Genomic DNA, 12,063 nt, shown 5'->3' with positions numbered 1-12,063 from the left:
CAAATTGATGCAATAAAAAACGATAAAGGGGATATCACCACAGATTCCACAGAAATCCAAACCATCATCAGAGATTATTACAAACAACTCTATGCACATAAACTAGTAAACCTGGAAGAAATGGATAAATTCCTGGACACCTGCAACCTCCCAAGCCTAAACCTGGAAGAAGCCGAAACCCTGAATAGACCAATAACATGGTCTGAAGTCGAGGCAGCAATAAAGAGCCTACCACCCAAAAAAAGCCCAGGTCCAGATGGGTTCACAGCTGAATTCTACCAGACATACAAGGAGGAGCTGATACCATTCCTTCTGAAACTATTCCAGACAATCCAAAAAGAGGGAATCCTTCCCAAATCATTTTACGAGACAAACATCATCCTGATACCAAAACCCGGCAGAGACTCAACAAGAAAAGAAAATTTCAGGCCAATATCCATGATGAACATAGATGCAAAAATCTTCAATAAAATACTGGCAAACCGATTGCAACAGCATATCAAAAAGCTCATCCACCATGATCAAGTAGGATTCATCCCGGGGATGCAAGGCTGGTTCAACATACGCAAGTCCATAAACGTAATTCACCACATAAACAGAACCAAAGACAAAAACCACATGATTATCTCGATTGATGCAGAAAAGGCTTTTGACAAAATTCAACAACCCTTTATGCTAAAAACCCTCAATAAACTAGGTATTGACGGAACGTATCTCAAAACAATAAAAGCTATTTACGACAAACCAACAGCCAATATCATACTGAATGGGCAAAAAATGGAAGCATTCCCTTTGAAATCAGGCACTAGACAAGGATGCCCTCTCTCACCACTCCTATTCAATATAGTACTGGAAGTTCTAGCCAGAGCAATCAGGCAAGAAAAAGAAATAAAGGGTATCCAAATTGGAAAGGAGGAAATCAAATTGTCTCTATTTGCAGATGACATGATTGTATATCTGGAAGACCCCATCATCTCAGCCCAAAATCTCCTGAAACTGATAAACAACTTCAGCAAAGTCTCAGGATACAAAATCAACGTGCAAAAATCACAAGCATTCCTATACACCAGTAATAGACTTCAAGAGAGCCAAATCAAGAACGAACTGCCATTCACAATTGCTACAAAGAGAATAAAGTACCTAGGAATACAACTAACAAGGAACGTAAAGGACCTCTTCAAGGAGAACTACAAGCCATTGCTCAACGAAATAAGAGAGGATACAAACAGATGGAGAAACATTCCATGTTCATGGTTAGGAAGAATCAACATCGTGAAAATGGCCATACTGCCCAAAGTAATTTACAGATTCAACGCTATTCCCATCAAGCTACCAATGACCTTCTTCACAGAACTGGAAAAAAACACCTTAAACTTCATATGGAACCAAAAGAGAGCCTGCATAGCCAAGTCAATTCTAAGCAAAAAGAACAAAGCGGGAGGCATCACACTACCGGACTTCAAACTATACTACAAGGCTACAGTAATCAAAACAGCATGGTACTGGTACCAAAACAGAGATATAGACCAATGGAACAGAACAGAGGCCTCACAGGAAATACAACATACCCACAACCATCTGATCTTCGACAAACCTGACAAAAACAAGCAATGGGGAAAGGACTCCCTGTTTAATAAATGGTGTTGGGAAAACTGGCTAGCCATGTGCAGAAAGCAGAAACAGGACCCCTTCCTGACACCTTACACCAAAATTAACTCCAGATGGATTAAAGACTTAAACATCAGACCTAATACCATAAAAACCTTAGAAGAAAATCTAGGCAAAACCATTCAGGACATAGGTGTAGGCAAGGACTTCATGACCAAAACGCCAAAAGCAATGGCAACAAAAGCCAAAATAGACAAATGGGACCTAATCAAACTCCACAGCTTCTGCACGGCAAAAGAAACAGTCAGTAGAGTGAATCGGCAACCAACAGAATGGGAAAAAATTTTTGCAGTCTACCCATCTGACAAGGGGCTGATATCCAGAATTTACAAAGAACTAAAGCAGATCTACAAGAAAAAAACAGACAAGCCCATTCAAAAATGGGCAAAGGATATGAACAGATACTTTACAAAAGAAGACATACAGGAGGCCAACAAACATATGAAAAAATGCTCATCATCACTGGTCATCAGAGAAATGCAAATTAAAACCACACTGAGATACCATCTCACACCAGTTAGAATGGCGATCATTAAAAAATCGGGAAACAACAGATGCTGGAGAGGATGTGGAGAAATAGGAACACTTTTACACTGTTGGTGGGAATGTAAATTAATTCAACCATTGTGGAAGACAGTGTGGCGATTCCTCAAGGACCTAAAAATAGAAATCCCATTTGACCCAGCAATCCCATTACTGGGTATATATCCAAAGGATTATAAATCATTCTACTACAAGGACACGTGCACACGAATGTTCATTGCAGCACTGTTTACAATAGCAAAGACCTGGAACCAACCCAAATGCCCAACGATGATAGACTGGATAGGGAAAATGTGGTACATATACACCATGGAATATTATGCAGCCATCAAAAACGATGAGTTCACGTCCTTTATAGGGACATGGATGAACCTGGAAACCATCATTCTCAGCAAACTGACACAAGAGCAGAAAATCAAACACCGTATATTCTCGCTCATAGGCGGGTGTTGAACAATGAGAACACATGGACACAGGGAGGGGAGCACTACACACTGGGGTCTGTTGGGGGGAAATGGGGGAGGGGTGGGGGGTGGGGAGGTGGGAAGAGATAGCATGGGGAGAAATGACAGATACAGGTGAGGGGACGGAAGGCAGCAAAGCACACTGCCATGTGTGTACCTATGCAACAATCTTGCATGTTCATCACATGTACCCCAAAACCTAAAATGCAATAAAAAAAAAAAGAAAAAAAAAAAAAATTGTCTATCTCAAGAAATCCTACCTTTTTTCATAGATTTGTAATTCTACCTATAGTACCTAAATTATCATATATGTAAATGTCTGTCCACATTGTTTTAATTAATTTAGTTTTATAGCATATTTAAAATTTGAAAAGTAAGAATTTCCTTTATTACTTTTTTCCCCAAAGTGATCTTAGCTACTATCTACTAAATGAACTCATGGATTTTTTTTAATTGATGTACTTCTGACTAGATTTTCATAAAACCTACATATGAATTTTGTTTGAGTTTATATCTCCCATGAGTTGAATGTGTCTCAATTTGTCTTGGTTTTCTTTTAATCCCTTGAGAAGGATTTTGTAGTTTTCTTTAAATACATCTTTCACATTTCTTAGAGTTGTTTCTACTTTTGTTATACCTTTCATTGCTGTCTTGAATGGAGTATTTTCCTATTATGTTTTTGAACTGGTTATTGCTAAGATATGGAAAAGTAATTTGAATAATTATTTTATATCTGGTGACCTTATTGGCTTCCCTTGTCAATTTTAATTTCCATTTATTTCCTTGTGTTTTCTAAGTGGATCACATCATCTGCATAACAGTGATTTTCTCTCTTCCTTTCTAGTAGTCCATCTTTTTACCTCCCCAGTTTTATTACATTAGCCACAACTTCCTAAGCAAGGTTCAATAATTGTGGTAATAGTAGCTGTTCTTAATCCTGGCAATGTCTCTAGTGTTTCCCTATTAAATATAATGTAGATTGTTGGCTTCCAACAGATGTTCTGTATTATATGAATGAAGTAAACTTCTGTGCTGGGCAGTACTGACATTTGTGTGACTGCTTCTAAGCCTTAAAAATAATTTAAAATTTTGAAGATAAAGAGTAATACATATTATTAATATATTAAAATTAAAAGTTTTAAAGAGTATGTAGTAATCACGTCTTATCTGTGGAAGGAAAAACATGCTGTATATGTACACATTTCTAGACTATTTCTAGAAAGAAATATCACAAATCAGCCTTTCTGCCAAGGCAATAGACAGTGTCTAACTATCTGGAAGCTTAGGAAAGAGAACTAGGAAAGATAGATGTTAGGTTTGGAACAGTGCCCATTGGGTTTGAAAAGTCAAAGCAATATATAATTGCATCAGAGAAGCCCCCAGAGGCTGTGGTCCGTGTAGTGCAGAGTGTACAGGCTGAAGCATCCGGTAGGCTATGCATGGCTCTAGGAGGCAGCAGTGCACTTAGTCTCTCTCTCTCTCTCTCTTTTTTTTTTTTTTTGAGATGGAGTCTCACTCTGTCATCCAGGCTGGAGTGCAGTGTTACAGTCTCAGCTCACTGCAACCTTTATCTCCTGGGTTCAAGTAATTCTCCTGCCTCAGCCTCCTCCCGAGTAGCTGGGATTACAGGTGGGTGCTACCACACCTAGCTAATTTTTTTGTATTTTTAGTAGAGACCGGGTTTTGCCATGTTGGTCAGGCTGGTCTCGAACTCCTGACCTCAGGTGATCTTGCCTCGGCCTCTCAAACTGCTGGGATTACAGGTGTGAGCCCTTTGGCAGGCTAAGGTGGGAGGATCTCTTGAGCCCAGGAGTTCAACAACCAGCCTGGGCAACATGGTGAGACTCCATTTCTACAGAAAATATAAAAATTAGTCTGACATCATAATGTGTTCCTGTAGTCCCAGCTACTCGGGAGGCTGAGGTAGGAAGATTGCTCTAGCCCAGGAGGTTGAGGCTGGAGTGAGCCATGATTGCATCACGGCTCACTCCAGCCTAGGTGACAGAGTAAGGTCTTGTCTCAAAAAAAAAAAAAAAAAAAAAAAATTATTCTTCCCTCAAGGAACTGAAGAGCCTCATTAGCTCTGTCAATGTCACTGATGCTGGTATCGGATGATGGAGACACTGAACGTAGCACTGAACATAGATTTATTATAGTTGGTACAATTTTTTTAAAAAGGAGGCAAATGATTTCTAGCTACAGAGTGAAGAATTCAATTAACTGAAGCACTTGTAAAGTAAGCAAAATGGTAGTTTTGTGGGAATCTGAAAAAGAAGGCACTAAGAATGAATTTGAATTAGAAAATACAACAGGGCATGCATTTTTAAAAGTAATCAATTCAAGAAAAAAAAGTTTGCAATTTAAAATAGTATAGAAAAAGTTAAACCAAAGTATGTATACCTTACTGCTTGGATTTTTCCATTGGATAAATAAAATTTCTCGTCATTATTGTACTCATCAAATACTCCCCATCGTAGATGAGCCCACTCATGGACAAATGCCCTACCTGTGAGAAAATATTTTAAAAACCTGATTACAATAAGAATGGCAAAATTACCTTCTCACACTGGAAGAAAGCAATTTTTTTTGGAATGTTTATGCTTTGCTCTGTTGATTTTTTAGACTTGATTTATTTAGATCTAATATCACAATTGTACATTTCCCTAAAATATAAATACTTATTTTGGCTCGTCAAATGTTAATCAGGCACCTAGTAAGTGCCAAGCAGTTATTCAGACACAGAGAAACAGCTGCCCTATCGTCATATAGCTCCTGGTGTAGTGGAGGATATTTGTGATTAGAAACGAAAATGCCTGGTAGTGCAGGTATGATGACAGAGGTCAGCACACGTGGCTATGGGAGCCCAGGAATTCCTATAGCAGCCTGGGCAGCATCCTCAATCAATTCTCCTCCCTGGTGGCTCATATGCCATCAAACCTCAACGTCTGCCTACTCCACCTTAGTCTTTTTGATCCATTTCCACCTTTCCAGGCTCATTGCCACTTACTCCTGAATTGCTGCAATAGTCACCAGATTGGCCTCCATGTCTCCATCCTTCAGGGTAAGTCCAACTTCTCAGCATGCTGTACAAGGTCCCTGATGCCTCAGGCCTGCTCTTCTCTGCAGCCATTTTTCTTGCTGTTCTCTACTTATTTCCCAACTCTATAATTATGATGAATTTCTGAACTCCTTCTTTTGCTAGGTCACATCATGCTCTTGCTTAACTCTGGTCATTCTTACATATGTTTCTGTAGCTTGGAATACTTTCTTCCTATCTTTGTCTGAGTGACTTGTATTCTTTTAAAACCAAGCTTCTGTGTGCCTAGAAGCCTGCACTTCTGCCAGCACTGCACATATACGTCATCTTCTGGCTATCATATGTATTGCAGGCAGAAGATTTAATTCAGTTGTCTCCTTACAGATCCGTAGAAACTTAATACAAATTAAACTCCTTTTCAGTTGTAGTATAATGTATAATAATAATTTATGAAAATTCAAAATATCATATTTATACATGTATCTAAAGTAATTCATTAGCTGAGAAATGCTAGAAGTTCTAAGTGAAATGCATGTTCTATTTTAAGTGAAAAATGCTATAATGTTTTATCTCTAATAGTTTATTTGGCTTATATGTGCTTACTCACAAAAATAATGCTAGTGTCGATACATTTTTAATGTAAAATAGTTAAATTGTACGAGAATTAAGGTAGAACATTTCATACCTTGTGGTCCATGTTCTCGTAACTTTTTTCCTGATACGAAATTAGGAGTGAGGTGGATCCTTTCACCCTTCTCCCCACACTTTCCCATCTGCTCAGTATAAGGTTTATCATTCTGTGGAGGAGTAGACTCAGCAACCAGAACATCAGCCTGAAATTTAACAAAAAGTTTTATCATCACAAAGTTTCAGCAAATAAAGTAACTTTATTCACACAGGAGTAAGTTTTAAACATTTGCATTTGATTCTAGAGTATTTTGATTTTAAAAAATCTGGGTTACAGGAAAAAATGGAATTTGGAAGAAGAACTTGATATTCTCACATTTTTGTAGGTCTCGAGTTTTGGTCTCACATAGTCAGGTTTTGTCTTCCATGTTTCAGGAATCAAAATGGCAACATTTTTGAAATAAAATCGTTTTCCTGTAGCTTCAAACAGGTACAGAGATGCCTGGGTCACCATGTCCTGGGAAGAAAAAAAAACACATAACAATTTACTGAAAATAAATTACCAGTGATTCAAATTCCCATCTGGATTTCACATTTTCAAAAATGAGTTATTTGTTAAGGTGAGAAGAAACGTAAAAATACCTTTTAATAATACCAGCTAAGCTTTGTGAGCATTTACCATATACTCTGTGTCACAGCATCATCACTAACAATGCAGACTCTAGAGGCAGACTCTAATCCTGGCTGCACCACTTTTTGTGGGACGTTAGGCAATTCCTAATTCTGAGCCTCAGTTTTCCCATTTACAAAATGGAATATTATAGTGACGAGCTGATAAGGCTGTGGTAAAGAACAAAGTGAAACATGTGATGTGCTAGGAACAATGTTTACTTTGCACAAGCAAGTATAAAGTGTTAGCTATGAGTTTCATTTCATTTGCTCCTTAGAGGATCAATAAACCTTTGAGGGTGAAACAGAATAATTCTCAAGGTTTCAAAGCAAGTAGTAGTGAAGACATAAAGTGAACGTGATTTTAAAACCTGCTGACTCTTTTAATAATTTTGGGATTATATACTACGTTAAATTAAATGTATTACTAAACGTTATGGTATTATTTAATTAATTAATTTATTTATTCATTTTTCTTTTTTTTTTTAACTTTGATGGAAGTATTTTTTTTGTACAGTGTAGTACAAAATGACATAATTATATATTTTCAAATTACATCTAATTTTACTTTTCTAAAATGAAATAGCTACAGTGTTAAATTATAAATGTCCCTACAGATTCCCTGAGTTGCATTACAACAAGAGAGTAGGGAGAGCGATAGAAGATATTGTCATAGAAAGGGGGCAGTGGGTCTGTTAGGACTGAAAACCATTTGCTTCAAAAGTGAATGTAGACAGAGGAAAGAAGAGGCTGAAGACTGAGCCCAGGCCCAGCATTCAGAGGTAGGAAGAGGAGCCAGTACAGGGACCTCAGAAGGGCAGTCAGTGCCTGTGGAAAAAATGAGAAGCCGTGGGATGAGAGCATTGGAGGGAGGAGGGCATGATCATCAGTGTCAAGCACTGCTGAGCTATTACTTAATATGAGGACTAAGAACTGATCACAGGACTTGGCAGCATGGTGAGCCCTTGTAGCAGAATAAAGACAGCAGCCCCATAAGAGAGGATTTGAGAAAGTGGGAGGCAAAGCAGTGGAGATAGTGAATACAGATAACAACAGGTCAAGAAGTTTTCCTGTAAACTAAAGGGGAATGGAGAAATGGGCAGCACCTGGAAGTGTACTTCAGGACAAGACGGTTTATTTGTTTTAATGGAAACTATTATAAAATACTTCTATGCTAATGGAAAAAACCAAAAATGCAAAAGAAAAAGGGATCATTGGAAGAGCAAAGTCCTTTTGGGAACAGATCAGAGTGACTAGACTCCATTTCCTAGTGGGGATGGTCTTAGGAGCAGAAACACTTCATCATTTTATGGGGAAGCAGCACTTGGGTATTAGTGCAGGGGTAAGTCCTGCTGTGCCTCTTACCAAGGGATACATTGGAGAACTTATTTTACCTCTCTGAGCCTCAATTTCTCCCTTTCAGATAGTGATAATAATGGTTGCCTCTAATTTTTTTTGTAAATGTTCTTAATGATTTACATTTTCCTCTTCTAAAACTCCCAGATTTTTAACACTCACTAGCAGAGTTTAATATTATGTCACTTTAAAAAATAAAATTAAAAAATGAGGCAAGATCACCAAAAACTTGAAAAGTAGGTGTAAAACTTTATATATTAGAGTCTTATCTTATCATTTGACTTGTGAAATGTGAATTTTTGATGTCTCCCAGGAAGAATAAGTAGCATGAAATGCTCTTGTTTTCCCCACGGTAATAGAAACAATAACAAGGGATCTTTGTTTTGGCATCTGTTCCAGATTTTCAGAACGTGACCTCATTTCCTAATACACACTTAAACTCTCAGGCTGAGAGAAGGTTGGCGGTGACAGTTTATAGGATGGGCTAGAAATTCCTTCAGGACAGGGACAGTATATTGACCACTGGACTCCTAGTACCTGACATAATTTAGATGCTCTCTAAATGTTTTTGAATGAATAAACGAATGGATAAATAAAATAGGTTTGGTAAGTGTCAAACTGGTTTAGCAGTGCCAACACAGGCAGTGCCTGGGCTCCTGTGCATTGCAGAGACCCCCAAAATAACCCTATCATGTACCTTCTCGTGTATGTGTGTGTGTGTGTGTGTGTGTGTGTGTGTGTGTTTGTGTGTGTGTATGTATTTGATGGGGGGAAAGACAGCTTCCCTGACTCTCCCTTTCTCATCTTGTGTCATGTATTACCCTGGCTAATATTAGCAAGAGTGCAGCAGATGAAAGTGGTACAGAGCCATCAATTAGTCTTGTAGGTAGGGAAATCTGGGGAACGTTCTGCTGAAGCAAGCATTTTAAAAGCTAACAGAGAGGCTTTTGTCCCCACAAGGGAACCAGGGGAGAGTCTCTCATCAGCAATTAGGTTGTTGGAGCAAAGGGAGGAATGGTCGGGAAAGGTGGCCAAGCTCTCAATGAGGTCCCTCAACTCTGCAGATCTGGAACATTGAATAGGAAGGAGTTAGGGACTCTGAGCATTCTATTAACTTTAATTTAACTCTAAGTGTTCTTGTTACAGAGAAGGAAATGGTGGAAGCCAACTTATCTCACCCTCAAATTTAGGATCCATACTAGAAAGCCAATTTAGTAATTGTAGTGAGAAGTACATATCTCAGGAGGAAAACCTCCAAGGACAATGAAGTGGAAGCACTTTGAAGTCTCTAAGCACTACATACTGTAGATACAAATGACCATGTCATTAGAGTTGAATACAGCATGTACATTCTCCTTCTGGCATATTACTGAATCCCACTGTCTAGCCAGAGACCGAAACACACTGTTTACATTTTTGCTGACACCATTTCCAAATTTAGAAACAATGAAAAACTCACTCAACATTTTAGATTAGAGATTCAAGAGGTCCGAATCTCTCTTTTATCACAGACAGCCTGATCCTCTTTGGGTTGAGTAGGTAAGTTTTATGGTGAGTGGTGCCCTCCACTCTGTTCCTCATCCCCTACTGCTGCAATTCCCTAACTACACATTCCTGGCAGGTAGAGATGGTTTTCTTTCCAAACATTACCTTTCTGTATTTGCCTCTGCTTAGAGCAAGGGATCTCTGGGGAAAACCCTCTGGGCCCTTGTACTATTAATTTTCCATCCAGAGAGATCAAAATGGGACTGGTAACCAATGACTATATCCACCACTTATTGAGCTCTTACTATGTACCAGGCACTATGTATGCATTTTTAAAGTTATTTTTTAAAGTTCTGAGATAAATTTAGACTAATTTATTATTGCACTGCATTCTTACATACTCTTCACCCAGACAATGTTTTGCACCGTATTCTTACATACTCTTCATCCAGCTTCCCTTTATATGCATGCATTTTAAACTTTGAACCTCACAAAATCCTATAAGGGAGATATTTATTATTATTATTCCCATTTTACAGACTAGTACTCTTACTAGCACAGTACTTCCTCTGGATGTGTTATAGCCAAATTCCAGGGTGGTCTTTTATAAGGCATTTCCCTCTTATTTTTATCTGTTTGCTCTTGTACAAGACCTTCTCTAACACTGTAAATGCTTCTGCCAGGACAGGAAGTCTTCTTCCCTTCCCTTCTGCCTCATAGGGGGTAGCAAGAAATCCCTGAAAGGATCCCTTGAATTGGGGCTGAGAAAATGCAAAGTGTTCTTCCATCAGAGGGTCAGGGTTGTTCTTACATAGAAATTTGCATCTTGGGCTCCTTTTAGGATCACAGGGAAGGGGGCTTCAATTAGGAGAATAAACAGAGAGTCTGGTACAAGTCAAGAGCAAAATCAGGCAAAGGATCTGTGCATCTCACGTATCTGTCAAATGTAGCTGACTCTGCCTTACTATAGAACTAAATAATTTTCAGTGGTATAATCCACAGCAGTACATCATTTATCAGCCACCAACAATGTATTACTCTGAGTTATGTGCATTGCATTTATTATCGCATATGACACAAGAATCCTAATGGTTAACTTGTTATTATCTCAGTTTTAGAGATGAAGAAACTGAGACTTAGACACAAAAATAACTTGCCAGTGTCATGCAGCTGGAATAGGGCAGTCATGTTCTCTCTATCACAACATTATGCTTATTTTTTAAAAATCATGGACAATTAATATGAGCTTACCTTTATTTGTTGAATGAGTGTTTCGTCTTCTGGCACATTGGGGTCGATTGCAATGACAATGCCTTCATAGCCATTATTGTTCAGCTGAATGAGTGAATTACTCAGGACCCCTTCTAGAAGGTGAAGAATCAAGATGAACACAGAACTCTTAAATGGCCCCATTGCTGCTCATGTCCCTGTGAGTTCACTCTTTGGAAAAGGCTAGTTATGAATGTGTGTTTCTTTACCAGTATATATATATATGAAAATGTAGACACATGTTTCCAACTTATCAGAAGTGGTTTCTCACAGGTCTTTAACCCTTTGACCTAAATGTGTTTTACTATTGCTTTTGTCTTCAATAGGAGAATGATAATATCTTAGCCTCAAATTGTGTACTTATTAAATATTTCAACTTGAAAGGAGTGTTGGCCTTGCCTTCAGCTGTGCCAGATGCTGGAGTAAGGGTGGGGGAGCCCACATCCGGTTCCACGGGAGCACTCACAGGTGACAAGCAGCTTGGTCATTGAAAAGCTTGTTTACTTCTTACAAATGTTTACCAAGCCATTGACACCAACCCACCCAAAGCCACCCATATCCCCTCCTTCCCAGGAAAATTCAGACTGTTCTGCATATTCAGTAAACATCTTGTATGCCATATGTCCAGTTATCCCTCACCGTGGTCTTTAGCATGATGGTAGTTTTGTTTCCTTGACATAACCTCAACACCTCTTCATGCTCCCCTTAAACAATAAAATATTCAATTATATTTCACATCCATTTGCACTGAAAGCATTAGAAACTGATGTAGATATTATTGAATATTTTCTAATGGAGAGAAAAGATAAAATGTATATCTTACTTTGCAAAGCACACTCCCTCACTTTTCCTCATGAGACCTCTGCTTTCTCTATTCCATAGCTCCTACCAATCAATACAATTCCAATTCACAGCATTAAATTATTTTGCTGAAACTAAATGTTC

At 38.4% G+C, this 12,063-nt stretch overlaps 1 protein-coding gene across 1 annotated transcript in view; it reads right to left on the bottom strand.

Annotated features, from left to right (window-relative positions):
• The window catches only part of CLCA1 (chloride channel accessory 1), a 38,361-nt gene extending 27,019 nt beyond the window's left edge, over nucleotides 1-11,342 (bottom strand). Inside the window, exons 1-4 of the mRNA XM_003921348.4 lie at nucleotides 11,101-11,342; nucleotides 6,716-6,856; nucleotides 6,398-6,545; nucleotides 5,076-5,181 (exon numbers count right to left, since the gene is read on the bottom strand). Coding sequence (XP_003921397.1) covers nucleotides 5,076-5,181; nucleotides 6,398-6,545; nucleotides 6,716-6,856; nucleotides 11,101-11,262 — 557 coding nt within the window. The 5' untranslated portion in view covers nucleotides 11,263-11,342. The remainder of the gene's footprint in view (nucleotides 1-5,075; nucleotides 5,182-6,397; nucleotides 6,546-6,715; nucleotides 6,857-11,100) is intronic.
• Between the last annotated feature and the right edge of the window lie 721 nt (nucleotides 11,343-12,063).

Source organism: Saimiri boliviensis, chromosome 11 (genome assembly GCF_048565385.1).
Source record: "Saimiri boliviensis isolate mSaiBol1 chromosome 11, mSaiBol1.pri, whole genome shotgun sequence".
NCBI lineage: Eukaryota > Metazoa > Chordata > Mammalia > Primates > Cebidae > Saimiri > Saimiri boliviensis.
The sequence above is the reverse complement of the archived record's forward strand: the minus strand, read 5'-3'. Positions and strand labels throughout refer to the sequence as shown.